Here is a 27,222-nt window from a genome sequence, read left to right on the forward strand (position 1 = left end):
CTCAAACTCCTGGGCTCGAGCGATCTACCTGCCTTGGCTCCCAAAGTGCTGCGATTACAGGCATGAGCCACTGCGCCAGCCAAAAAATATTATAGCCTTAAGCTTTTTCTCTCCATTTTTTACAGAAACATGATACTTGACTTTTTCTTATTTTGGCACTTCTCTTTTGGAGCCCTTTGTTTATTTCACAAATAAATGCTTTTCTCAGTAATAACCTTCTTTCCAAGATCTTGACAGATGCTTGCTTTAGAGGGGAATCATATTTATGTTGAAAACCCATGACATAGACTTGAAGACATTCTCTTTTTTATTCCCAGGTAGGCATTGTCAGGGGGTATGAATTTTTATTAGAGAATATGTTACATGGTAAACAGGACTGGAGTGTATTGTCTGTGATATGGGATCATTATATCATCCTTGAGAGCTTGTTGTAATAAATTAAGCTCCTGGCTGGGCACAGTGGCTCACGCCTGTAATCCCAGCACGTTGGGAGGCGGAGGCGGGTGGATCACCTGAGGTCAGGAGTTCGAGACCAGCCTGGCCAACATGGTGAAACCCTGTCTGTACTAAAAATACAAAAATTAGCCGGGTGTGGTGGCAGGCACCTGTAATCCCAGCTACTTGATAGGCTGAGGCAGGAGAATTGCTTGAACCTGGGAGGTGGAGGTTGCAGTGAGCCGAGATCGTGCCATTGAACTGCCTGGGTGACAAGAGTGAAACTCTGTCTCAAAGTAAATAAATAAATAAATAAATTAGGCTCCTCTAAATGATAAAGATTATTTTATTCTTGAATGTATGGCTGTTTTCCTTATCAGGAGGGTAGAAATGAAAACCTTTTCTTCCCTCCATCTGATTCTAGTCATTGTGTCCTCCAATTCTAATTACTGCTGATTAAATATTTAAAGAGCTTTGTTTGTTTGTTTTGCAGATAGAATTGGTATTTTACCCTGAGCAAATAGTATTAAAGATTTTGTTTGTTTGTTTGGTAGCAAACATCTGATACAAGGATGCTGGCATATTCTTGAGTTTTTTTTTTGTTGTTGCTGTTGCTGCATGGAGACACTGTAAACTGTGAAGTTACAATAAGATTGACATATTGATTGAGTCCAGAAGCCAAGTATATCTGAGGCTGAATAACCATAAAGGTTATTGTTGACACCTGCAGTGGTAATTTTAAGTGACATTTTTGAAGGTATGCGCCATTCTTTGCTTTTTCATAGTTTCCTTTTTCCACTTGCAGTGAAGAAATGTGTTTGCACAGGAGTAGATAGAAAGTGATGGAATAATACTGCATTTTCTCTCGTTGCTGGAAACATCTTCCCTGTCATTAGCCAGAATTTGATAATTTGATCTCTTTAAATTAGATTTCCAGGCTGAGCATGGTGGCTCACACCTGTAGCCCAGGATTTTGGGAGGCCATGGTGTGAGGATTGCTTGAGCCCAGGAGTTTGAGACTAGCCTGGGAAACCTAGCAAGATCCCTTCTCTACAGAAATTAAGGAAACTTAGCCAGGTGTGGTGATACATACCTGTAGTCCCAGCTACTCTGGAGGTAAAGGTGGGAGGATTGCTTGAGCCTAGGACGTGGAGGCTGCAGTGAGCCATGATCATGCCTCGGCATCCCAGCCTGGGTGACAGAGGGAGACGCTGACTCAAAAAAACAAACAAAAAATATATTTCCAGAGTGAGATTATTCTTTTTTTCTTTTTAAAAATTATTATTTATTTTTTGTGGAGATATGGGAGCTCGCTATGTTGCCCAGGCTGGTCTCAAACTCCTGGCCTGTAGTGATGATCCTCCTGCCTCAGCCTCCCAAAGTGCTAGATAGAATTTTAGGGATGAGCCACCACACCCGGCTGAGATGTTTTTTCTAAATCTAGCAGCTTTCCCCTTTCTCTTACAAATGTAATCATATATTTCTCATGATAATGCTCACAGATTTTGGATCCAGTTTTACCTTTTCATATCAGTTACTTTAAAACAGTGTGCCTTCCTGAGACATATAAATGTTGCTGTATTTTAATTATTTCGGATTCAAATTGTGGTACCAGCTAAACATCACTAGCGAACCCATTAAATTTCATTTTTTCTAGAGTTGAACTTTGTTTTAAATTCATATAATTAGTCACTACATGTTTTCTTTTTCTCTTTTCACATGGACATTAAAAATTTTAATTTAGGCCCTCAGAAATGTTAAGAAAGCTAATTTTTAAATCTGACAACTCTTTTTAGAATTAATTTACAAGGTGAGAATCTTTCAAATAGTTTTTCCTTCCTTAATTTGTTAGCCCAGAAGGGCCTGGCAAAAGTCATTTGGACAGCTGGTGTATTTCCCTGTGAAACAGCAGGGGGAGGTGTTTCCATCCTATGTGTCTTCTAACGTGGAAATCAGCCAGGAAGGACTTCAGTGGTCTGGATTTTATTAAATGCAGTATTTGGTAACATCATTAATACAGAAGTTGTCCATAGGCACCCGTTTCCTATGTAGACGGCTTCTCTGTGAATAAAAAAGTGTATTGTTTTCAGAGCATGGTCATGTAGTCTTTCCATCATTCTACCATTTCAACTTCATTGGCAGTTTACAGAACGTTTTTGGCCTGTCCATAATATTCATTGCAAAGCATTCTTTGCCATCTTGAATATTTCATCCCTAGTAGTTTGTTTTGATACCATCCAGCCCCATGGTTATTAGTACTTGTGCGCTGAGGACTCCTAGATTTAGGTCTAGCCCAGAGCTTTCTGACCACTCAACACATACATCTTAATACATTCCAACAGAATCCCCAGTTTTTGTTCTCTTTGCATGTCAGTAAATGACTGTAGTTGCTTGGATTTAAACTTTATTGTCTTCCTTGGCCTCCTTTTTTCTCACACCACATGCGCTCTGTCAGCCACTTCTGAGGGCTAGAATCTGACCACTGCTTAACACCTTCACTGCTACGACCTTGCCTGAGTTGTTTCCTAATCGTAGAGGAGCCAGAGGGAGTCTGTTAAAATGTACCTCGGATTGTTACTTCTCTATGCAAAACTCCACCATGGCTTTTCCCTTATTTGAGTAAGTACTGAGCTATCTCTCCATCTCCAATTCTTCTTGCCCTCACTGCTTCAGCCGCCATGTCCCTTTGCTGTTGCTTGGACATGCCAGGCATGCTTCTGCCTGAGTCAGAGCTTTGTGCTTTTCTCTCTGCCCAGAATGCTTTCCCCCACTTTAACCATGTAACTTGCACCTTGCTTCGTTTAGGTCCAGTGATCCCTCGCCAGTGATTACCTTAAATTGATGACCTCTCCATGCCCATTGCCCAGCTTTATTTTTTTTCTATAGCACATCTTATGGCCAACTTACAGACTGTGTCTGTAGTAATCTCCTTGTTTGTTTATTGTCTGCTCTCTCCCCCACTAGATTGTAATCTCTCTGAGGTTAGAGATTGTGTGTGTTCTGGACATAGCTCCTAGGCCACCTAGTATGAACTCAGTAAACATTTGCTGAAATAATGGGGGAACTGACAGAATCTCCTCTGGAGATTGATGTTTATTTGATGATCAGTGTTATAACTACATTTAAGTGTTATGTTCTAGGTCCTGGGACTTCTCCTGCCCTCCCTGGTTAGTTACTAGTTGCTGGCATCTTAATTGAGTTGTTCTAGTGGCTCTTCTGCTTTTCTTTTGAATGACATCAGGTTAACAGAGAGAGCAGGGTTAATACATTTGGTCAACCTAGAATCACACCCAGTTAGAATGGCTCAGACATAGAAAACAGCAAATTGAATTTTGACTGAGACTTCTGTTTTTAGTCAGAGCCAGTTTGCCTTTTATCTTAGACTTAGAGATTCTAAGTGTTTAAAAGAGCTGCTCCGAAGAGTTTTGTGGTTCCATTTTTCCTTTGATATAATTTGTACCTGTGGATTAGAAATGCATTTTGAATGCTTTTGATTTTTTTCTATAGGTGTGAAGTGTAATTGTATTAAGTTAAATATAAAATTCACCCTGTCATTTCCTTTCATCACACGCTGAGAGCTTATGTGCCATGGTTGCAAATTACTTTGAATCTTAGAGCTCTGCAAACTGAAAGAAACCCTGTCCAACTTAATCTACTTTTGAACATGCTATACAGAGATAGTAAGCCTGACCAAGAATTCCTGTATATTAAAGATTACCGTGGTCCAAAGAAGGCTCTCTTTCATTCTCAGCATTACGTGAAATAAAACTCTGTCTACTAGTTTAATTGACTGTGTTTTTACAGCTTTAAAAGGTGGTTTTTCTCAATTGCAGAGGTAAAGCTCATCCTTGTGAATTTCGTAGCCAGATGCACCTTTGTTTGGCTGTAGTGAAGCCTGAGCTTTTTCTTGTTAGTTTGTAATTCTGTTGCTGCTGCTGTGTGTGTGTGTGTGTTTTTAAAACAGCTTTGTTGAGATATAATTCACATGTCATATAATTTACCTATTTAAAGTGTACAATTGGCTGGGCATGGTGGCTTATGCCTGTAATCCCAGCATTTTGGAGGCCAAGGCGGGCGGATTGCTGGAGGGCAAGGCAAGCAGATTGCTTGAGCCCAGGAATTTGAAACCAGCCTGGGCAACACAGTGAAACCCCATCTTTGCAGAATACAAAAAAATTAGCCGGGTGTGGTGGCATACACCTATAATCCCAGCTACTGGAGAGGCTGAGTTGGGGGGGATTGCTTGAGCCTGGTAAGTCAAGGCTGCAGTGAGCTGTGATCACGCCACTGCACTCCAGCCTGGGCGACAGAGTGAGACCCTGTCTTAAAAACACAACACACACACGCGCGCGCATGCGCGCGCACACACACACACACAGAGTTCAGTGCATTTTAGAATATTCACAGAAGACAGAGTGAGACCCTGTCTTAAAAACACAACACAACACACACACACACACACACACACACACACACACACACACACACACACACACAGTTTAGTGCATTTTAGAATATTCACAGATACCGGCAACTATCACCACAATCAATTTTAGGACATTTTCATCATTCCCAGAAGCAGCCCCATAACCATAGCAGTTACTCTGTATTTACCCTTGCAACCCTAGGCAACAAGTAATCTGCTTTCTGTCCCTATGGATTTGTCTTTTCTGTACATTTATTACAAGTGGAATCATATGGTTATCTAGTCTTTTGTGACTGGCTCTTTTCATTTAGCATAATGTTTTCAAGGTTCACCCATGTTGTAACATGTATCTGTACCTCATTTTTTACTGCTGGATATTTTATTGTGTGTATGTATACTACACTTTATTTACCCATCTGCTTGTGTTTTGCATTTATCTTTTCCACTTGGTTTTCTGTTTACAGCCATGCTTTGGGAAAGTGAGTTTAGGAATTCTTTTCCCCTTTCAAGATCAGGGATTTGGTTTCATCGGCATTTGGCTTCCCTTGTCCTTGGCATTTGTGGACACCAGGTTTTCTCTTTAGTTGTGTGACAGCGGAAGCTTCCACTTGACCCCATGACCAGAGCAGGTCACCTATGAGTAATTCTGTTCCTAGCAAGCGTCAGGACTTGCCAGTAAACAACAGAATTTTCAGGATATTTGATTATGTTCTCCTAATTCACCCTCAAACATCTGTGGAATTACTGTTTCAAGCAATACTTTGAATTTGTCTAGTTTATTTCAGAGAACAAAGAACATGGCAGACTATAGTTTTCGTAATGGTGTTTTATGGATTGCATATTAGTGAAGCATAATTTTGCATGAAGCAACACAGATGCTTAACCCTTTGAAATCTCTGCAATAGATAAATAATTTGTTTAAAGCAGTAGTTCTCAACCGTGGGCATATTTGCTCCCCAGGGGATATGTGGCAGTATCTGGAGATATTTTTGTAGTTCTCACTGGAGCAGTGGGTTGCGTTGTTAGAATCTGTATGGGTTGAGGCCAGGAATGCTGCGAAATATCCTACAATGCACAGGATAGCCCCCCACAACAAAAAATTATCTGTCCCCAAATGTTAATTGTAGTTCAGTTGAGAAGCCCTGTTAAGAGTGAGCAGTGTATTTCCCTTAACCTGCTGAGTAGAAGAGACACAACTGTTGGCAGTGTACAAGCTAACTGTATATAATTGGAAAAGCTTCACATTTAAAAGTATATGAAAGCAGTTATTTGTATGAATGAGTTTGTGTGGGTTTTGTTGTTGTTGTTGTTGTTGTTTTTTGAGACGGAGTCTTGCTCTGTTGCCCAGGCTGGAGTGCAGTGGCGCCATCTTGGCTCACTGCAACCTCTGCCTCTCAGGTTCAAGCAATTCTCCTGCCTCAGCCTCCCAAGTAGCTGGAATTACAGTCACGTGCCACCATGCCCAGCTAATTTTTTGTATTTTTAGTAGAGTTGGGATTTCGGCATGTGGGCCAGGCTCGTCTCAAATTCTTGACCTCAGGTGATCCTCCTGCCTCGGCCCCCCGAACATGCTGGGATTACAGGCATGAGCCACCACACCCAGCCGAGTTTGTGTGTTTTTTAAAGAAAGACAGGATTTTAAATTTTTATTGGAAACCTCCTGGGGCACCTCATCTTTGGGAATGTTTCCTTCAAATAATAAAGATTATATATCGTTTCTTACTTGGTTTTAATTGGGTTGTTAATTGTAGCCTCGAGTTTTGCTGTTTTGGGTACTTTTGCACCCTCTGCAGCGGTCTTGTGTTTTGTTATTAGTATGTCTTTTTGGAAGAAATTGAGAAGCCTTATTTATTAGAGTCTTTTAATCTTAGTTCTCTCAGTTGTTTCCCCAAAGCTCAAAGGAGATGAGGAAGTGCTACTATCAGCATTAAACCCAGTCCTCATTAAAGGGTTTATTTTTTGCTGCCTTCTGCTCTGATACCACAAAGGCTGCTCTTTGAATTTGACCTGGGCATCCCATTGCAGTTATTTAGGTTCCTTAAATAAGCCGTATATTCTGAGAATGAGTATATAAACTCTTAGCAGGATTGATTGAGTTTATTCATTAACCTCAGAGGTAGAGAATCGTGCAGGGGTATATGTAGCTCTTTGCTTATGTGGTTGGTTTGGGTCAGGTGGAAGAACTTTAAAACATGGAAAAACTCTCAATACCACATCACTTTCAGATAGAAAGCTGTTTTATTTCTGTCTGAGTTTGCAGATCTGCTGACTTCATATTTCAGTGATATCTTGCAGCTTCATCTGCAATTCTCTGGCATATTTTGAAGTATTCTCTGCATCAGGTTACTGTTTATGAGAATGCCTTACTTCTTATTCAGTGAATACAAGTGTTAGAGTGACATTTCCCTTTCCAGAGCAAAAGCCATTACGTCTTCTTTCCCAGGCATGTTGATATGAAAGGCAACAGGAAAGGAAAATTGATTTCCCTTTGGAAGCAAGTCGCCCAGCTGTAGGGTGCCTGTTTGGTTTTCTGCTGCATGCTGGCTGCAGCTGCTCCTCTTGGAGGCAGGGCTAGCAGAGTAAGATGTTCATGTAGGTCTTCCACACGTGGACTGTCTCCTTGTGTTCCTAAAGGAGGATGCTAACACATTTTTTGGATACACAATAAATGCAGAAATGGCACAGGTAAAAGTACTTGAGGTGCCTCGGTTCCTTACTTAGGCTTTCAGAGAATATGGATTTGAAAGTAAGTTTGTTTGGCCGACACTAACAACTCTTGGTGGAAAACATCTCTTACTGCCAAATAAGATGAATGTTCCTAGACTGCTCTTTTCATCTCAGTAGCCTGGCAGCACCTTTTTCACTTAACCTACTGTATTGGATAACTCGGCTTTTAAGGCCATGTCATTTAAGGCAGGATGGCTTTGTGGTTAAGCATATAGGCTCTGGAGTCAGCTGCTTGGGTTCATATCCTAGGTCTCACACATAGTTGTGTGAGTTTGGTCAACTTGCTCAGCCTCTCAGTGCTTACTTTTGCATTGATAAGATATACATAACAATAGTACTGACTGAATAAGGGTATAGCTAGGATATATGACCTGACTTTCATATGTTTTTCCTGCATAGTTATTTGTTGTGTCTTTTTTCTCTCTCAGATGTATCCAGTTTGGATCATAAATTACATTGTCACCTTTGTTATAGTGAAGATTAAATGAGTTAACATGTGTAAAGTGCTTAGTGCATATTAAGTGCCCAGTGAGTGTTGGCTGCTTTATTATTTTGCAGGCATTCCATTATCCCTTCCACCTGCTCTACTTAAATTTACTTTGTACTGCTCTTTTTCTCCTGTAGCTGCTATTTAACTGAACACTCTCTTAAGTGAAGTTCCTCCCACCTGGACTGTCTTTCGCCTTCTCTTTGCGTCTCCTTATCCTACTCATGGTTTATGAACCAAATCAAGTACCTCTTCAGTTATTTATTCATGAAATATTTTCTTTCCCCAATACAAGTCTCATCATAATGCCCTCTTTACTGATCCAACGTATGTGTGAGAGGGTGGGAAGGAAGAAGAAATAATTTATTATTCCTCTTTCTGTGCCAGGCAGTGAGTTAGGAATTGGAAATACAGCAAAGGGCAAAAAACAGTCAAGGGTCAGTCCCTCAAGGAACTTCTAGCTGGGAGGTGGAGATAGAAGCTAACCAAATCACACAAGTAAATGTAAAATTACAGTTGTGGAAAATGCTATGAAGGGAATTTAACCTGTTTTGAACAAGAAAGCTATCCTCAGGACGTTGCTGTTGAGCTATGACTTGAAGGAAGGGTAGGAGGCACTTAGGCCAGACGAAGAGCATTACAAAGGGTAGGAAGAACCTTAGCAAAGGACTCTGGGTAGGAAGGAGTGTGGTGTGTTCTGGGAACTGAGGGAGGGATAGTGTGGCTGGGTGTAGACTGAAAGACAGTGCTGTGAGATGAAGCGAAAAAAGGATAAGCACCTTGCAGATCATGATAAGGATTTGGATTTTTAATGTACCAAAGTGAGGAGTCACTGACGTATTGTAAAGTGGGGATTGACATAATGTCATTAGCCTTTTTAAAGGAACGCCCTGGCTGCAGTACAGTAAAATAATTGTAGGAGTTCAGAGGAGTGGATTTGAAGAGACTAATCAAGAACCTGATTCAAGTGGTCCAGGAAAGCCATACTAGTAGATTGAACTAAGATTTGTGATGTTGGAGGTGTTTGGAGGTATAAGTTTGAGAGAAATTTATAAGGTAACAATGAGATAATTTGTTGATGATGGGATGTAGGGATTAAAGAGAGGAGACAGGAGGATTGCTTGAGCCCAGGAGTTCAAGACTAGCCTGGGCAACAAAATGAGACCCTGTCTCTACAAAATATTTTAAAAATTAGCCAGGCATGGTGGTACATGCAGAGTATGCCTTTGGTTTGGGCATGTTGAGGTACCTTTGAGATATCCAAGAAGAGACCCCAGGTGAACAGTTTTCACATGTGTCTGAAGCTGAAGGGGAAATCTGGTAGACATGTACTTGTGTGGATCCTCCTGTGTGTCCTGGTATCTGATTGGTGATGAACGCATTATATATGAGATTGGCCAGGTAGAAAGTAGAGGATGAGAAAAGAGGGAGTGCCCCAACAGAACTCCTACACTGGTTGGCCTAGTATAAGAAGTGGAGGGAGCAGTTAGATAGGCCCTGGAGAGGATCGTGTCTAGAAAGTGAAAGGAAAAGAGGCCTTCCAGGAGGGTGTGTGGCCAGCCCCTGTCAGCTGCTACTGAATAATCAAATAATGATGAGGAAAATGCTCTCCTGAATTTGCTGCAGAGAGGAAATTGCTTGAGTTGGGAGTTGCTTCACGGAATATGACATGGTAGACATGGTCCTTGCCTTTGTGGACTTTGCAGTTAGTGGGGAAGTGATGTAAGTTAACAACTGATAACACTAGTGGGATCAGTGAGGGCCATTTTACAGGCAGGATTGGGGGGCAAAGAGAAGGCTGGACTCCGGGTAGGTCTGGGAGGCCTCCTGGAATTGGAGAGCAGAAACACTGGAGACTCTGAGGGTCAGTAGAAGGTACACAGACAAAGGGGCGGGGAAGAGTATTCCCAGCAGTTGGGTTCTAGGGACTGAAGGAGTGTCTTGAGGCAGCAGGAGGAGCATGCAGGAGGGGTGGAGGTGGAAGCAGTAGGGGAGAGGTGAGGCCGGAGAGGTGAAGGGGCAGCCCCATAATCTTTGAAAAGGAATAGTGGGCATTGTATGCTTTAAATGAATTGTATGCTTTAAATGGTGATTCATATGGAACGTGAATTATATCTGAATTGAGCTATTATGAAAAAAAGTGGTGGGACGTCAGATATGCTGGCTGGCTGGCTGCACTGGAGGACAGATGGGAGGAAGGCGAAGGCAAACAATGTTTTGTAGTCACAAAGATCTGTTAGAAAGCAGTTGTATTCATCTGCATGAGGGATGATGATGGCTTGAAGTAGGTAAGCTAAGATTCAGTTAGAGCAGTGGGTCCATTACAGAGGTGTTCAGGATGTGTCTGGTAGACTAAGTGCTAAGCAAAATGCCTAGAGTATGGTCAGGCATTTGAAAAATATAAGTATGTCTTACTCTGGTTGAGTGAGGAAGAATTAACTGGAGGACTTCGCTCACTGTATTTAGTCAAAAGTCAAGCATCCTAACAAATAGCCTGGCTTGAGCAATGGAGATGAGTGGAGCTTGAGGATTGGGAACTCAGGAGGGAGGGGCAGATTTCCATGGATAAGTGAGTTTTACATGACCCAAGAGGAAATATTTTTAATTTTTTTCTTCATTTGTAGTTAATTCTGCATGATTTGTTTCTTAATCATGGAACTGGATAGATTTTACCCCCGCCCAAATAGATAAGTTTCTTGAGGATAGGGGTGTTTTGGCTACCTTTATATCTTCCATAGCTTATTATCTACCATAGTAGATGTGAATCATGACTGAAATAAATACATATTATTGATATTTTACATTTGTAAAGCACTTTGCAATCTATAAGTACAATTTACATATAGTATACTTGTGTAATTCTCAACAGCAGCATTGTTAAATAGGTAGGTCTTGTCCCCTTTTACAGCAATGAAACTGCGACTCAGACAGGTAGAGTGATTTGCCCAAGGCAGTGCAGCAAGCGGCAGTGCTAAGAACTTGGATCTTGGCTTCTCAGTCCAGTATCCTCAGTTCTGTCCTGGGCCCCTTCCTTAAGCTTAAGTACTGACAGGAAGTGGTTTTCTTTTTTTGATTTTTAAGAGACAGGGTCTCACTCTGTTCCCTAGGCTGGAGTGCAGTGGTGGTGATCACAGCCCATTGTAGCCTTGAACTCTTGGCCTCAAACAATCCTCCCACCTCCCACCTCAGCCTCCCTAGTAGCTAGGACTACAGGTCTGCACCACCACACATAGCTAATTTTTAAATTTATTTTTCTTTTGTAAAGATGGGGTCTTGCTGTGTTTCCCAGGCTGGTCTCAAATGATTGCCTCCTTGCCTCAAATGATTTCCCCACTTTGTTATCCCACAGTGCTGGGATTATAGGCATGAGCCGCTGTATCCAGCCAGGAAGTGGTTCTCTTAAATGAGATTTGGACCATGAGTATGACTGAAATTTTTGTGCTTTGTCTGAATTGGTTTTGAGAAGTAGTGTGAGGTGTTTGCGGGTGGTGTTGGCTTCATTTTGAAGAGGTAAGATGGTGTTTGTAGAGGCTGAAGTAACCTAAAATGAAGAGTAATTCTGTATATTGGCTCTGTTGAAAGCTTTGATTCTTTCCCCTAGATTAAGTGGGGAATCTAATAGGATCAAAAAACTGTGAGGAATCTGGCCTTCAGCTAAATAGGTGAAGCTGCCATTTTTTGAGCTTTGGCAACTACCCACGTATTCTTACTTAAGATGAAATGATGATGTATAATCTTCTAATCAGGAAATGATTGAGAGGAATATACTTAAAAAGAGTCCTAAGGGTACTGCCTTTGGAAATGTGTAACTCATAAGTCTATTTTGAATATCCTCTGCACTCAAGCGTGAGCAATAAATGTTTTCATGAGTTTTAACATTTTTGTCAAAAAGTTGTACTCACTTCCTGGGTGATCTCATTCAGTCTCATGGCTTTAAAAACTAAATTATTATCTCCAGCCTGGACCTCTGCCAACTTAGACTCTGTGATTTTCTAGGCTTCTTGATCAAGCTTAACACATTCAAAGCCAAATTCCTGGTCTCCCCATGAAACTCAAACAGCAGCTTCATCCATCCAGGCCAGATTCCTTTTTCTTTTTTCCCTCTCTCTCTCACCTCTCAAGTTTATCAGCACATCCTATTTATTTGACTCTTACCTTTAAAACATACAAACATGAGACTTTCCCCATTCTCTGTCGCTACTACCCTAGCCCTTCCCGGCTGCTGCTTGTCTTCCCTGGGTGATCGTGCCCCCTGCGCTCCTTGAGGTTTTTCTCAGCGGCCAGAGTGATCTCCGGTAAACAGAAGTCAGATCATGCCTTTCTTTGCTACTCACATCCCTGCTAAAGTGTCATTCGAGTAACTTCATTTCACTTGAGTAAAAGCCAGAGTCCTTTCCCTGGCCCATGAGGCCTGCCAGGATCCAGGTCCTCCTCCCCCTGCCCCTTCAACCTCTGAACTCATCTCTGACCTCTCTCCCCCTTTTTGTGCTACTCCTGCCCCTCTGGTCTCCTGTGTCTTGAGTGGGCCTGGCTCATTCCTGCTTCTGGACCTTGCACTTTTTCCCCTCTTCAGGAATCACCTCCCTTCATGTGTCCTTGGCTTTCTCTCTAATGCTCCTACTCAGGGTCAAAGCCCCCTCAGAGAGGCCTTCCCTGAACATCTTGTTTAAAATTGCAGTCCTGCAACACTGTCTGTCCCCCTTAGATTTCCCGTGTAAGATCTTCTCATTAGGTATGGTGCCTTTTGTTGGTGGTCTCTCTCCACTGCTGAGCACATAAGCTCAAGATAAGGGCAGGGGTTTTGTGTTGAGTTTTCTGCTGTTTACCAACACCTGGAGCTGTAAATAGCACATAATAGGCATTCACTTGACATTTGTTCACTGAGTAGCTGAAGCTTGTTGTAAATCTGAAATGTATTCTACATTAGATTTTCTTCCTTTTCTTATTTAAAGCATGTTATAATGTGTTTCCTGTTTCACTGGGTTGGGTAGTGATTGACACAGATATTTTCAATGTTTTTGGCTTTCCGACTGGAGAAAAATAGCTTTGGGGGCAGAGTGAGTGTGTTTCTTAAATCTGTCTGCGTGAATCATCAGCATGGATGAATGTAGGAGAAGTTGGTGCCTGTGAAGAGCTGGAGACCCTGGCAGCATAGGCAGCAGGAGCTCCTGTGCAAGCCAGATAGGGTTGAGCTCTGAGACAGCTGCACTGGAATCCTACTTCGTGCCCACTGGCTGCGTGGCCTTGTGCAGATGATCTCTTCTGAGTTCTGTAGACTGTAAAGCGAGGATGACAACTTCTGTCCAGTTCACTTCATGAGTTGGAAGAATCAAATGAGGGACTTGCTCTGTAAACCTCATGGTGCTATAATAAAGATGCTGTTGTTGTATCGTCTACTTTGTAGATCATTTCTAGCAAATTGAAGTGACAACTCTCCTTCTCAGTGCCATCTGGTTCCTCTCTGGGTCCCTTTCTTTAGCTGTCACATCATTGGTATGTGTTGATCACTGTACACTAAGGCGCAGAAGAATTATAATTCATATGTTAAACATAGAGGAAAAAAATATATTCCCATTGAGCTGTATTTTAGAGCCAAATGTAAATGGTAATTGGATTGACTTTTGCTTAGATTATTAATGTTCATACTTATCTGAAAGTTGGTTATATAAATATGTCATTAATATATAAATGATATGGTATTAATTATTCATATAATTTAATATATTAATATAACATGCAGATTATGTAATATATAAATAGAGCCAACTTTCAGATAACTCAGAACATTGATTTTATAAATATACGCATATACTGGATTTCGTTTTATAGACATCTTTATTGTTTCTTGAATTTTTAACTTTCTTGCTCACTTTTGGCAGAAACAACTCTATTTTCTTTGTAAATAGAAACAGTGTTTGATTTTGTAGTGAGTAGTGTTGAATGTACAATTTGGACTTACTATTTTTTCTCTTTGAGTGCTGAAAAAATGTTTTCTACACAGTTTTCTGGAGCAGTTATCTTGTTAACCCCAGGGAGAATGATTTTTTTTTCTTAATCAGAAGTGTTTCTGTCTGAAACTGCAGTTGCAGTGGAGAGGTTTTCAGCCCAAGCTTCTCATTCTTTTTGGACTCCCAGTAGACACTGATGAGTTTTCAGGGTCAAAGAGGAACATTTTAACAATGGTGTTAGCTGATCGTTTTTTGTTTCTTTGTTTTTTATTTTGAGACGGAGTCTCGCTTTGTCTCCCAGGCTGGAGTGCCATGGCACAATCTTGGCTCATTGCAACCTCCGCTTCCTGGGTTCAAACGATTCTCCTGCCTCAGCCTCCCGAGTAGGTGGGATTACAGGCGCCCATCACCGCACCCAGCTAATTTTTGTATTTTTAGTAGAGACAGGGTTTCGCCATGTTGGCCAGGATGGCTTCGAACGCCTGACCTCAGGTGATCCGCCTGCTTCAGCCTCCCAAAGTGTTGGGATGACAGGCATGAGCCACCGCCCCTGGCCTGATAGTTTTCTTTCTTTCATGATTGGCTCGTTCATGCTCTAAACTTAAGACTTGTCGAGGAAGTAGTAGGTCTCTGTATTTTCAGTTGCTAGCACTAGTAGCCTACCAGGACTTGGGAGTTTATGACTATCTGTTTAGCAGACGGTTCATCTGGGCAAAACTTTTGTAGGCAGTGATAATTTTTCCTTTTCTTGAAATATGTTTAGAAAATGGAAGTCCTGTTTGAAACAGCATGTTTCTTACATAGAAGGAAGTAATCTAGTTTTGTGCTACATGCGTTCCTTCTTCTAATGTAGCTTATGATGCATGATTGCTCCTTCATCACCTATCTTCCAAAGACTAAATACTTTCTATTTTGCTGAATGTCTAAGGATATTTGAGATGCTTATGAGGAGGTCTTTTCTGATATGAGGTTTGACCTAAGAGCGCTGCAGAGAATATATGGTAATTGTTATGGTTTTAGCATGACCAAAGAGAATTTTCTTTTTTCTTTTTTCTTTTTTTGAGATGGAGTCTCTCTCGTTGCCCAGGCTGGAGTGCAGTGGCGCGATCTCAGCTCACTGCAACTTCTGCCACCTGGGTTCAAGCGGTTCTCCTAACTCAGCCTCCCGAGTAGCTGGGACTACAGGTGTCCACCACCACGCCCGGCTAATTTTTTGTATTTTTAGTAGAGATGGGGTTTCACCGTGTTAGCCAGGATGGTCTCCACCTCCTGACCTCATGATCTGCCCACCTCGGCCTCCCAAAGTGCTGGGATTACAGGTATGAGCCACCATGTCTGGCTGACCAAAGAGAATTTTCTCTGCATCTGAAGCATATAACTGCAAACTGATTTTTTTGTGGTTGTCAAGTAAAGAGGACCAATCTTTTGTTTGTTTATATGCACTGTTTCCTTTCTCGCCCTAGTTGCATGAGAAACAGAAGCTTCTTAGATTGATCAGTTGCCTCCTTTTGTTGCATTTGAGCATTGAGAACAAGGACCATGAGTTTTCTCCTCCATTGTGGTTTTAGTTCTAACACTTGGCACATAGTATTTAGTAAAGATTTGTTGAATAAGTGAGAGGGTGTTGGGGAAGATCATAAGAAAAACAAAAGATAAATTATTTATTTATAAATTTATTGTTAGGTCTATTCCAAAACTGACTTAGAAAGACAAATTTTTTCCTGCTATAAAATATCTGTAAGAACTGTGTTAGGTTGGAGTTTGGGATTCACTTTTCCCACTGCAGACGCTTAAAAACCTCAAGACTTTTCTTGTTGGGTTTCTTTTTGGGGAGTACTTTATTAGGGATACCATTTATAGTAGAAATTTGGAAGACTGTAAAAACCACTTAATATTCCCGAAAGATGGAAGGTTGTTTCTGGAAGCTGTTATGTTTTGTTAAGGCAGAGACAATACATTTTCTTTTCTTTATTGAGATGGAGTCTTTCGCCCAGACTGGAGTGCAGCGGTGTGATCTCGGCTCACTGTAACCTCTGCCTCCTAGGTTCAAGCGATTCTCCTGCCTCAGCCTCCCAAGTAGCTGGGACTATAGGCGTGTGCCACCGTGCCCAGCTACTTTTTGTGTGTTTAGTAGAGACAGAGTTTCACCACGTTGGCCAGGCTGGTCTCGAACTTCTGACCTCACGTGACCCCCCTGCCTTGGCCTCCCAAAGTGCTGTGATTACAGGTGTGAGCCACCACGCCTGGCCAGTAATACATCTTTAGAGAGATCATTTTCCTTGGAACATAACTGAAAATGGTAGGATGAAAAGATGTGTAAAATGTAACTGAAGGTGGAAAAATCTTGCTCTGAAGCTCTCACTTTCGTTTGAGTTAAATATTATTTTTATTCTTGAAGGAAGTTTGTAGAAGTTTTTAGAAGTAGCCAGAAAATATCTTTAGAATATAGTGCTCTATGCGATATCCTGAGACATTTTTTCTTTTCTTCTTCTTTTTTTTTTTTTTTTTTTTTGAGACGGATTCTCTCGCTCTGTCGCCCAGGCTGAAGTGCAGTGGCACAATCTCGGCTCACTACAAGCTCCGTCTCCTGGGTTCACGCCATTCTCCTGCCTCAGGCTCCTGAGTAGCTGGGACTACAGGCGCCCGCCACCACACCCAGCTAATTTTTGTTGTATTTTTTAGTAGAGACAGGGTTTTACCACATTAGCAAGGATGATCTTGATCTCCTGACCTCGTGATCCATCTTCCTCGGCCTCCCAAAGCTCTGGGATTACAGGTGTGAGCCACCGCGCCCGGCCTATCGTGAGACATTTTTGACAGTGCTGCAAACTATTACTATTTTTTCAGGTAGAAATATTTTATTTTATGTTGGAGATGGGATCTCACTTTGTTGCCAAGGTTGGTCTTGAACTCCTGGCTTCAAGTGGTCCTTCTGGCTTGGCCTCTCAAAATGCTGGGATTACAAGGCATGAGCCACAGTGCCTGGGCTGGAAATAATTTTTACTACAGATTCTTTCCTCTTTAAATTAATATTATGAGTTATGAAGCTCCTTTTGTATAATAATACCCATTATATGTTGTCTATCAGTGTATTGGTTTGCTTTTTCTTTAAAAAGGAGAAAACATGTAAGGTGGAGGAAGTGTAGTTTACTCTTAGGTATTCAGACAGTTTTTATTATTGGTGTCATAGAAAACCCCAAACCATTTGCTGAGACCAAAAACTGTAGTTTTAAAATTTTAACACTTAATTTTTCTCCTGTGGCTTGTGCGAAGTTTTTAGGTGTAAAGCATGAATAAGTAAGAGATTCATTTAACAAAACATTATTTTAGGAAACAAATATGAAAAAGCGTTAAAGTAAAACCGTTCTTTTTTCTCTCCTAGCATTTTTGAAACGTTGGGGTTGTTGGAGTGGTTGGATTTTCCCTGGAATTGAGTGAGAAATTCAGAAGACTGAAGCCCAGGCTTACTGTCTACCTTTCACGGAGGCCCAGCCGTGAGAGGACAGAAGAAGGCACGTGGCGAATCATGACAGCGGACAAAGACAAAGACAAAGACAAAGAGAAGGACCGGGACCGAGACCGGGACCGAGAGAGAGAGAAAAGAGACAAAGCAAGAGAGAGTGAGAATTCAAGGCCACGCCGGAGCTGTACCTTGGAAGGAGGAGCCAAAAATTATGCTGAGAGTGATCACAGTGAAGACGAGGACAATGACAACAATAGTGCCACCGCAGAGGAGTCCACGAAGAAGAATAAGAAGAAACCACCGAAAAAAAAGTCTCGTTATGAAAGGACAGATACCGGTGAGATAACATCCTACATCACTGAAGATGATGTGGTCTACAGACCAGGAGGTAAGGAGCCTTCCGTTTGGGTCTTGCCAATGTTTACAGTGGGGGAATGATCTTAGCATTATGGTGAAATAAATACGCTTTGTACACTTTAAGGAAGGCTTGGAATCTAGAAGAGTAGGAAACTTAATTTGGTAAACATGTGACCCACTTTTGGTCAGTTAGGTTTACCCACTTCTTGCTTGTGTCTGCCTTAATTTGCTCTTGTGCCTGGTTTATGCATTCATGAGTTCTTTTCTTATTTTCCTGTGCTGCTTGTTCTCTAACTGGACCATCTGCTTAGTATTTTTTTGTCTTTTGAATTCATGCTTGCTTTTTAATCTTCAATCATAAATGAGACTGTGGTGACCCTGCAGAATTGACTGCTTGGTGGAGACAAGTAAACCTTAAGATTCTTGGAAACAGGAAATTTTACCTTGGGACAGGATCGACCAGACTCTAGAGAGGTACTTTTTAAAAATGGCCTTTAGGCCAGGCATGGTGGCTCACGCCTGCAATTCTAGCACTTTGGGAGGCTGAGGCGGGTGGATGACCTGAGGTCAGGAGTTCGAGACCAGCCTGACCAACATGATGAAACCCTGTCTCTACTAAAAATACAAAAATGAGCTGGGATCGGTGGTGTGCACCTCTAATCCCAGCTACTTGGGAGGCTGAGACAGGAGAATTTCTTGAACCCAGGAGGTGGAGGTTGCAGTCAGCCGAGATCACACCACTGCACTCCAGCCTGGGCGACAGAGCGAGTCTCTGTCTCAGAAAAAAAAAAAAGCCCTGAAGATCAGAGATGTATTGCTCCTGCTAACTTCCTTTTCCAAAAATTTGAGCTTCAGGCTCTCTAATCAACGATAATAGAAGAAGTCATCTAACCTGCTTGGTTTTCCGGAAAATGTATTATGGTCATGCCAGTATATTGTGGCTTACAGCATTGCTCAAAAAAAGACAGACTCAACTTTTAGATGAGATCAGGGAAACAAGTGAGTCAGAACCTGTTGAACACTAGCAAAGCCTTTCCTTTTCATTTGATGTATTGTGTGTATTAAGACACCTTTTTTAGGCTGGGCACAGTGTAATCCCAGCACTTTGGGAGGCGGAGACAGAAGGATTGCTTGAGCTCAGGAGTTCAAGACCAGCCTGGGCAACATAGTGAGACCCCCATCTTTACAAAAAATTTTTACAAATTAGCTGGGCCTGGTGGCACACACCTGTAGTCCCAGCTACTCAGGAGGCTGAGGCAGGAGCATCACTTGAGTCTGGGAGGTCAAGGCTGTAGTGAAGCATGATTGCACCACTGCATTCTAGCCTGGGCAACAGAGCAAGACCCTGTCTCAAAAACAAACAAACAAACAAACAAGATCCTTTCTTACAGAAGCCAGTAAAACCTAGGTGAAATAATTTTGTTTGAGTTACTTTTACTGTTGAAGAGTGACATGAATTTTGTATGAGATGTAATTAGCCGATTAAAGCTGCCCATTTTTATGTTTTTCTGAGAAAGAGATTAAAATACTTCACTGTGTTATGTCCATAATCTGGAACAATCATTTTACTGAGGAATGCTGTTACTGTTATGAACTTCACGTCAAGTTCCAGATTTTCATTCTCCCACACAGGAGTTTTTTAAATTTCAAAAGATGTCAGTGGGGCTGGGCGCGGTGGCTCATGACTGTAATCCCAGCACTTTGAGAGGCTGAGGCGGCAGGAGGATTGCTTGAGTAATGTGGAGACCAGCCTGGGCAACATAGTGAGACCGTATCTCTACAAAACAGTAAAAAATTAGCTGGGAGTGTGATGAGACTGCAGTCCCAGCTACTCAGGAGGCTGAGGTAGAAGAATCCCTTGAGCTCAGGAGGGCAAGGCTGCAGTAAGCCCCGTTCACATCATAGCACTCCAGCCTGTGCAGCAGAGCAAAACCCTGTCTCCACCCCTCCCCCCCGCAAAAAAAAAAAAGTCAGTGCTAGAACTTCATACAGACAAATTTGCATTCACAGCTACAATTTCTTGGTTGGAGATTAACTGAGAAGGTATTTGTGTGATATAAATTGATCAGAGTGGAGGTTTTAGAGCAGTTAGAAATGTGCTGTAAGGATTAAATGATGTGTGTAGGTTACAGTACTGTCTGTATTTATCTTTGATGTAGACTCAGCTATTGGGCAGTAAGAATTTCTTAGTGACTGAAGAATCCCTCAGAGTTACCACAGATTGCTTGTTTAGGGCGTACGCACATCTAAATCATGGGAAAGGAACAAAATATGTTAACCCTTTTTTTTTTTTTTTTTTTTTGAGGTGGAGTCTTGCTCTCTTGCTTAGGCTGGAGTGCAGTGGCGCGATCTCGGCTCACTGCAAGCTCCGCCTCCCAGGTTCACGCCATTCTCCTGCCTCAGCCTCCCGAGTAGCTGGGACTACAGGCGCCCGCCACCGCGCCCAGCTAATTTTTTGTATTTTTAGTAGAGACGGGGTTTCACCGTGGTCTCGATCTCCTGACCTCGTGATCCGCCCGCCTCAGCCTCCCAAAGTGCTGGGATTACAGGCGTGAGCCATCGCGCCTGGCCAACTCTTTTAGATATAGATTACATTATGATAACTTCAGTATAAGAAGAGATTTACTTTTTTATTATCCTTTCTCTTGATAACAGTTTAATGTGGTAATACAGTTTGGATCACTGTCAAAAGGCAAGCTGCCTTGTGCAGTATTGAATGCTAACCTTTCTCAACATTTATAATATGGAACGTTATTCTGGTGTCGGTGGGGACATTTCACCAAAAATAGTAGTCAAATATGCGTGGAAAATGCTGCCTGTACAGTCTCCCTCATGAGAGAGTCAGAATTAGTGACTCCAAGAAGCCCGACAGTTAAACCTCTTTAACATGAAAAACACCGGCTATTTTTCCCATTTATGGGACTGTGGCACCCTGTTTCTGCTGAGTATCTCCCTAAAAATAGAAATAAACCAACAAACCACAAACAGTCTTGGATCTGGGCACAGTGGCGTGTGCTTTTAGTCTCGGCTACTTGTGAGACTGAAGTGGGAGGATCTCTTGAGCACAGGAGGTCAAGGCTGCAGTGCTCTGTGATTGTAGTGAAATTTTTACAAATTAGCTGGGCGTGGTGAACTATGATTATAGGAAGTCCTCCTGATATGGTTTGGCTCTGTGTCCTCACCCAAATGTCACCTTGAATTGTAATAATCCCCATGTGTCAAGGTCGGGACTAGGTGGAGATAATTGAATCATGGGGGCAGTTTCCCCCATCATGTTCTTATGATAGTGAGTGAGTTCTCACAGGATCTGATGGTTTTATAAGGGGCCTTTCCACCTTTGCTCAGCCCTTCTCTCTCTTACTGTCATATGAGAAGGATGTGTTTGTTTCCCTTTCCACCATAATTGTAAGCTTCCTAAGGCCTCCCCAGCCCTGTGGGACTGTGGATCAATTAAACCTCTGTCCTTTATAAATAACCCAGTCTGAGGCAGTTCTTTATAGCAGCGTGAGAATGGACTAATACACCTCCCTTCTTGAGTCTGGAAGAATATGTGAAGGGAGATTGCTAAGGACTTATTTACAGAATGGTTCTTAAAAGTGCTTGGGCAAGAACTATGTATTTGTGGAGGCTGATAGTGTTTCAGTGAATCTGAAAACCTCTGTGACATGTGAGAAAGGTATGCTGTCTCTGAAAGCTAAGTGTATTATGAAAGACTATAAAGGCCACACATGGTTTGGAAGATTTCTGTGGCACCCAGAGCAAGACAGCTCCATGTGAGGCACCCTTTTGCTTGAGTGAGGGCTGTGCCTTTGCATCCTGCCAGGTCCAGTGGATGTCTGACTATTTGGTAAGGAGACTGTCTTTGACCTTCTCAGTGGTTTCCTTTCGTTTTGGTGATGGATTTGAAGCTAACTGAGTTAGCTGCCTTCTCCAAACAGCTTTTTCTCTAAATGAGTATTTGTTAAATATTGTCTGTTCTTTAGGGTTACTTAAACTGAAGAATCAGAAGTAGGGTGCTGGGCCGGACAAGGTGGCTCACACCTGTAATCCCAGCACTTCGAGAGTCTCAGGTGGGAGGATCACTTGAGGCCAGGAGTTCAAGGCTGCAGTGAACTACATGCCATTATATTACAGCCTGGGTGACAGAGCAAGACTGTCTCTTAAAAAACAAAAAACAAAACCAAAAAAAAAAGCAGAGTACTGTGATTAGATTCCCAGATGGGGATTGAGTTTTTTCTTTCCTTTTTGTTTCCTGATTTTTTTTTTTTTTTTTTTTTTGAGACAGGGTATTGCTCTGTCATCCAGGCTGTCAGTGGTATGATCACAGCTCACTGCAGCCTCGACCTCCCAGGCTCAAGTCATCCTCCTGCCTTGGCTTCCCAAAGTGCTGGGATTATAGGCATAAGCCCCTGCACCTGGTCTTTTACTTTCTTGATATAAACTACTACAGTAACATCCTTTGTTAGTGATGAAAAACCATTATCCTCACCCACTTGCAGAGAATCCTGTGTGCTTAGTTGTATCTTAAAAGCTTAGGATCTGTGGAGAATGTTGTAAAGGATATCTTCAATGGATTACTAGCTTAAAAAAAAACAGAGAGTCTCACTCACTCTGTCGCTCAGACTGGAGGGTAGTGGCGTGATCATAGTTCACCACATCCTCGAACTCCTGGGCTCAATTGATTCTCCTGCCTCAGCCTCTTGAGTAGCTAGGATTATAGGTGTAGGCTTACACCTGGCCTATTAACAATTTTTTTGTAGAGATGGGGTCTTGCTATGTTATTCAGGCTGGTCTTGAACTCCTGGCCTCAGGTGATCCTCCTGCCTCCTTCTCCCAAAGTCTTGGGGTTACAGGTATGAGCCACCGCATCTGGCCAAATTAATGGTTTTTAAATGGTAGATTTTTTTTTTTGAGACGTAGTCTCAGTCTGTTGCCCAGGCTTGAATGCAGTTGTGAGATCTCAACTCACTGCAACCTCTGCCTCCTGGGTTCAAGCAATTCTCCTGCCTCAGCCTCCTGAGTAGCTGGGATTACAGGCACGTGGCACTACACCCAGCTAATTTATTTTTATTTATTTATTTATTTATTTTTATTTTATTTTATTTTTATTTTTTTTTTGAGATGGAGTCTCACTCTGTCACCAGGCTGGAGGGCAGTGGTGCGATCTCGGCTCACTGCAACCTCCGCCTCCTGGGTTCAAGCGATTCTCCTGCCTCAGCCTCATAAGTAGCTGGGACTACAGGCGCGTGCCACCATGCCCAGCTAATTTTTGTGTTTTTAGTAGAGACGGGGCTTCACCATGTTGGCTAGGATGGTCTCGATCTCCTGACCTTGTGATCTGCCCGCCCCGGCCTCCCAAAGTGCTGGGATTACAGGCGTGAGCCACTGCTCCTGGCCTAATTTTTGTATTTTTTGTAGAGACAGGGTTTTACCACATTGGCTAGGCTGGTCTCGAACTCCTGACCTCAGGTGATCCACCCACCTTGGCCTCCCAAGGTGCTGGGATTACAGACGTGAACCACTGCTTCCAAGTGAATAGATCTTTAATACTCATTTATTTCTATGGGATATAAAGCACAAATTAAGATTTTTCAAATATTTATTGCTTTCTACATTTCTGAATTGGTTTTACTACTCAGAATAAGTATAAATTATAGGGACCTCTCGAAATGTCACTAAGAATGAGCATAGCAGGGATACTTTGAGGATAAAGGTAGGCTTTCATATAATCATACTTTTCTGTCCCAAGCTATATTTAAATTGTTTAGTGTTTAGAAGCATGAGATCTTATGGAGAAATTAAATATTATTTAGAATTTATCACTACGGTTTAATCTCATGCATTGTCACAACCAGGTCTTTTTCACCTTTGCTGCTAAACTCTGGGATTACCTTAATTTTGTCCTTAGGAGCTCAGCATAATAGATTTTGTTACTTACACTGCCCATGTTCCCGCCTGCCTCGGGGCCTTTGCACTTGCTCTTCCTGTCTCGGTAACACACTTAATTCTTATCTTTTCTTAAGCTCTGCCACCCCAGTGTCACTGCCTTTCTCCCAGGTTAGTCAAATACATTTCCTTAATAAATACTATTATAGCCTTTTTTGTATCTTTTCTTCTAGCACTTACAACAGTAATAATTTTATTAGGATTAATAAGTCTCCCTTCTCCAAAAAAAAAGCAATTCTTATTTTTCCCCACTCATCATCGAATTCCTGCCATCTACTGACAATAGTGTACACATAGTGTGTATTCCATAATATATATACTTTTTTTTTTTTTTTTTGAGACAGAGTCTTGCCCTGTCATGCAGGCTGGAGTGCAGTGGTGCAATCTCAGCTCACTGCAACCTCCGCCTCCTGGGTTCAAGTGATTCTCCTGCCTCATCTTCGAGAGTAGCTGGGATTACAGGCGTGTGACACCACGCCCGGCTAATTTTTGTGTTTTTAGTAGAGTCGGGGTTTCACCATGTTGGCCAGGCTGGTCTTGAACTCCTGACCTCAGGTGATCTGCCCACCTCGGCCTCCCAAAGTGCTGGGATTACAGGCGAGAGCCACCGCGCCCAGCCTGTATTCCATAATATTTGTTGAATAAAGAAATTTCTAGAAACATTAAAAAAAATTATTGACTCATTGATGATGTTAAAATTAGAATAAGACTTCTGGAAGTCTGTTTTGTATTACTTCCCAATGAGTGATTTAACAGACTTGTTAAAAATAAAACCAAAACAAAAACCTTGTGGGGCTCTATTGTATATTGTCCTTGAGTCAGATCTAACTTCTTTGTTGTCTGTCAGCCATTACTCCTGTTTTGAGATGACTGTCACGGTACCAAATTGATTTATTACACAGCTGTGTGCAGCCAGATTTTCCTTCTGGGCTTCTTTAGCATAGGATATTGATTTCTGGAGTTTGCTGTAGGTGGCATATTAATTTCTTTCTACTGTTTTCAGTTAGGTTCTAGGAAATTTGATTCCTTTATTTCTGGTGTAGGTAGAACTGGTTAAAAAACTAACTTCATATTATTGTGAGATTTTTTTTTTATTTTGGCATATTGGTATTGCTTGCTATTTGGATAATGAAATGTATTTTTTTTTCAAAAGTATGTATTTTTTAACATTTTGTCATATTAACTGATAATTTTGTTTGATTGCCCTATTTACCCTATAGTCCTAGAATATGTGTTCCTTCTACTTTCATGAACATAGTGCAAAACATGTATTTATGTATATAAGTTTGTGGTTTGTGAAATCTTAGGTGATGCAAAATATTTGACCGTTTTATTTGCCAATTTTGAGGAAAAATGCCCTGGAAACTAGAATTGTTTACTTTGATCACTTAAGTGTTATTTTCTTTTGATGCAAATGGAATTTAAGCTGGAAAAAATTCAAACTAGGCAAAATGAAACCTGAGGATCTAGTTTGAATAAAAATGGAATATACGTTATTTCTAAAACCTATTTAAAGTAAATGACTATAGGTCAGGTGCGGTGGCTCACGTCTGTAATTCCAGAACTTTGGGAGGTGGAGGTAGGTAGGTGGATTGAGCCCAGGAGTTCAAGACCAGCTTGGGCAACATGGCGAAACCTTGTCTCTACTCAAAATACAAAAGTTAGCCGGGCTTGGTGGTGTGCTCCTGTAGTCCCAGCTACTTGGGAGGCTGAGGTGGGAGGATCCCTTAAGCGTGGAAGGTCGAGGCTGCAGTGAGCAGTGATTGCACCACTGCACTCCAGCCTGGGTTACAGAGTGAGACCCCATTGCAAAAACAGGTAAATGATTTCAACATGAAACATGATGTTGAGTGGACACAGAAGAGCATAATACTGTATAATTCCTTTTATAGAAAATTTTAAAACAGCCACAACTGATCTTTGGTGTTTGAAGTCAGGAGAGAGATTGCCCTATGGGTACGGGGAACAGAACATTAAGGGGACCCCCAGGTTCTGGTCATGTTACGTTTTATGGTACTGGTTACATGGACTTGTTCTGTGAAAATTTACTGCATTTTGCACTTCTCTGTATATGTATTACACTTCAGTAAAAGTTTGCCTGAAAAGAAAAAGTAAAGATAACATGCAACTATTTTCTAAATGGAAAATTTCCATTGAATCAAGTTACTGTTTAAAGTGGGGAGGGGGTCCCCGATATTTTAACAAATGGTCCTAACATTTAGCTACTGCGTCTTCACTGAGGTCTGTGGAGGCTGCAAGTCGTGTCACATCCTTAGTTCTCTGAATCATCGAAAGCTTCTCTAAGGCAATTAATTACTCAGACAAACATTTCCTTCCCAAAATAAAACAAAACCAAGATGTGGTATTTGGTGTTCCAGGGGACACACACACACACACACACACACACACACACACACACACACACACACACACACACATATTTTAAATAAAAGCTCATTTGATCTGTAACTTTTTATCTACATCTCTTAATATTTAGAAGAATTTTAGGTATTAATAGATGTGACATGCAAATGAAGGTGTCTTCTTGAAACATTCATATTTTGTGGTGGGGTAGTTTTATTGATAATGGCAAGAATATTTTTGTGTAACATAGCATAAAGGCATCTTTAGGCAGAGCTTAATGTTTTTTTCAGACGTGTGACAAATTCAGTTGCACTTATTAGACCTATTATTAATCTGCTTAAAGCTTTTCAGTGTATTCCCTGTTCACCAGCAGGTTTGTTCCCAGAACCTGGCACTGTAGACCCTCTGTGACCTAGTTGCCTATCTGCACAATCATCTTTAATGTTATTTAATCAACGTTAATCTTATTTGGGAGGAAACACAATGTGGCTGTGTGTTAGTATGTTAGGGATGCTGTGGCACAGTATAACAAATGGAGTGGCTTAAACAACAGAGGTATGTTGTCTTACAGTTCTGGAGGCCACACATCCAACAGCAAGGTGTTGGCAGGGTCGTGTTACCTCTTTTTCATTTCTTTTTGAGACAGGGTCGCCCAGGCTGGTGTGCTATGGCACGATCATTGCTCACTGCAGCCTCAATCTGCTGCCTCAGTCTCCTGAGTAGCAGGGACTATAGGCATGCATCACCATGCCTGGCTAATTGTATTTTTTGTAGAGACAAGGTTTTGCCATGTTGCCCAGGCTGATTTTGAACTCCTTGGCTCACACTATCCGCCCACCTTGGCCTCCCAAAGTGCTGGGATTTCAGGCATGAGCCACTGCACCCAGCCTCATGTTACCTCTGAAGGCACCAGGGAAGGATCTGTTTCAAGCCTCTGTCCTTGCTTACAGTAGTTTGCTGCTTTGTGGCAGCGTAGTGGTGATCTTTCATAGCATTCTCTTTGTGTACATATCTCTGTGTCTATCTACATTTTTCCTTTTTGTAAGGATGCCAGTCATATTGGATTAGG

At 41.7% G+C, this 27,222-nt stretch overlaps 1 protein-coding gene across 13 annotated transcripts in view; it reads left to right on the forward strand.

The window, feature by feature from the left end:
- RERE (arginine-glutamic acid dipeptide repeats) overlaps nucleotides 1–27,222 on the forward strand; it is a 466,287-nt gene that overhangs the window by 147,988 nt on the left and 291,077 nt on the right. For all 13 annotated transcript variants that reach the window (XM_063594922.1, XM_055104272.2, XM_055104287.2 and 10 more), the window contains one exon: nucleotides 17,406–17,874. In XM_063594922.1, coding sequence (XP_063450992.1) covers nucleotides 17,550–17,874 — 325 coding nt within the window. In that variant the 5' untranslated portion in view covers nucleotides 17,406–17,549. The remainder of the gene's footprint in view (nucleotides 1–17,405; nucleotides 17,875–27,222) is intronic.

This window comes from Pan paniscus, chromosome 1 (genome assembly GCF_029289425.2).
Source record: "Pan paniscus chromosome 1, NHGRI_mPanPan1-v2.0_pri, whole genome shotgun sequence".
NCBI lineage: Eukaryota > Metazoa > Chordata > Mammalia > Primates > Hominidae > Pan > Pan paniscus.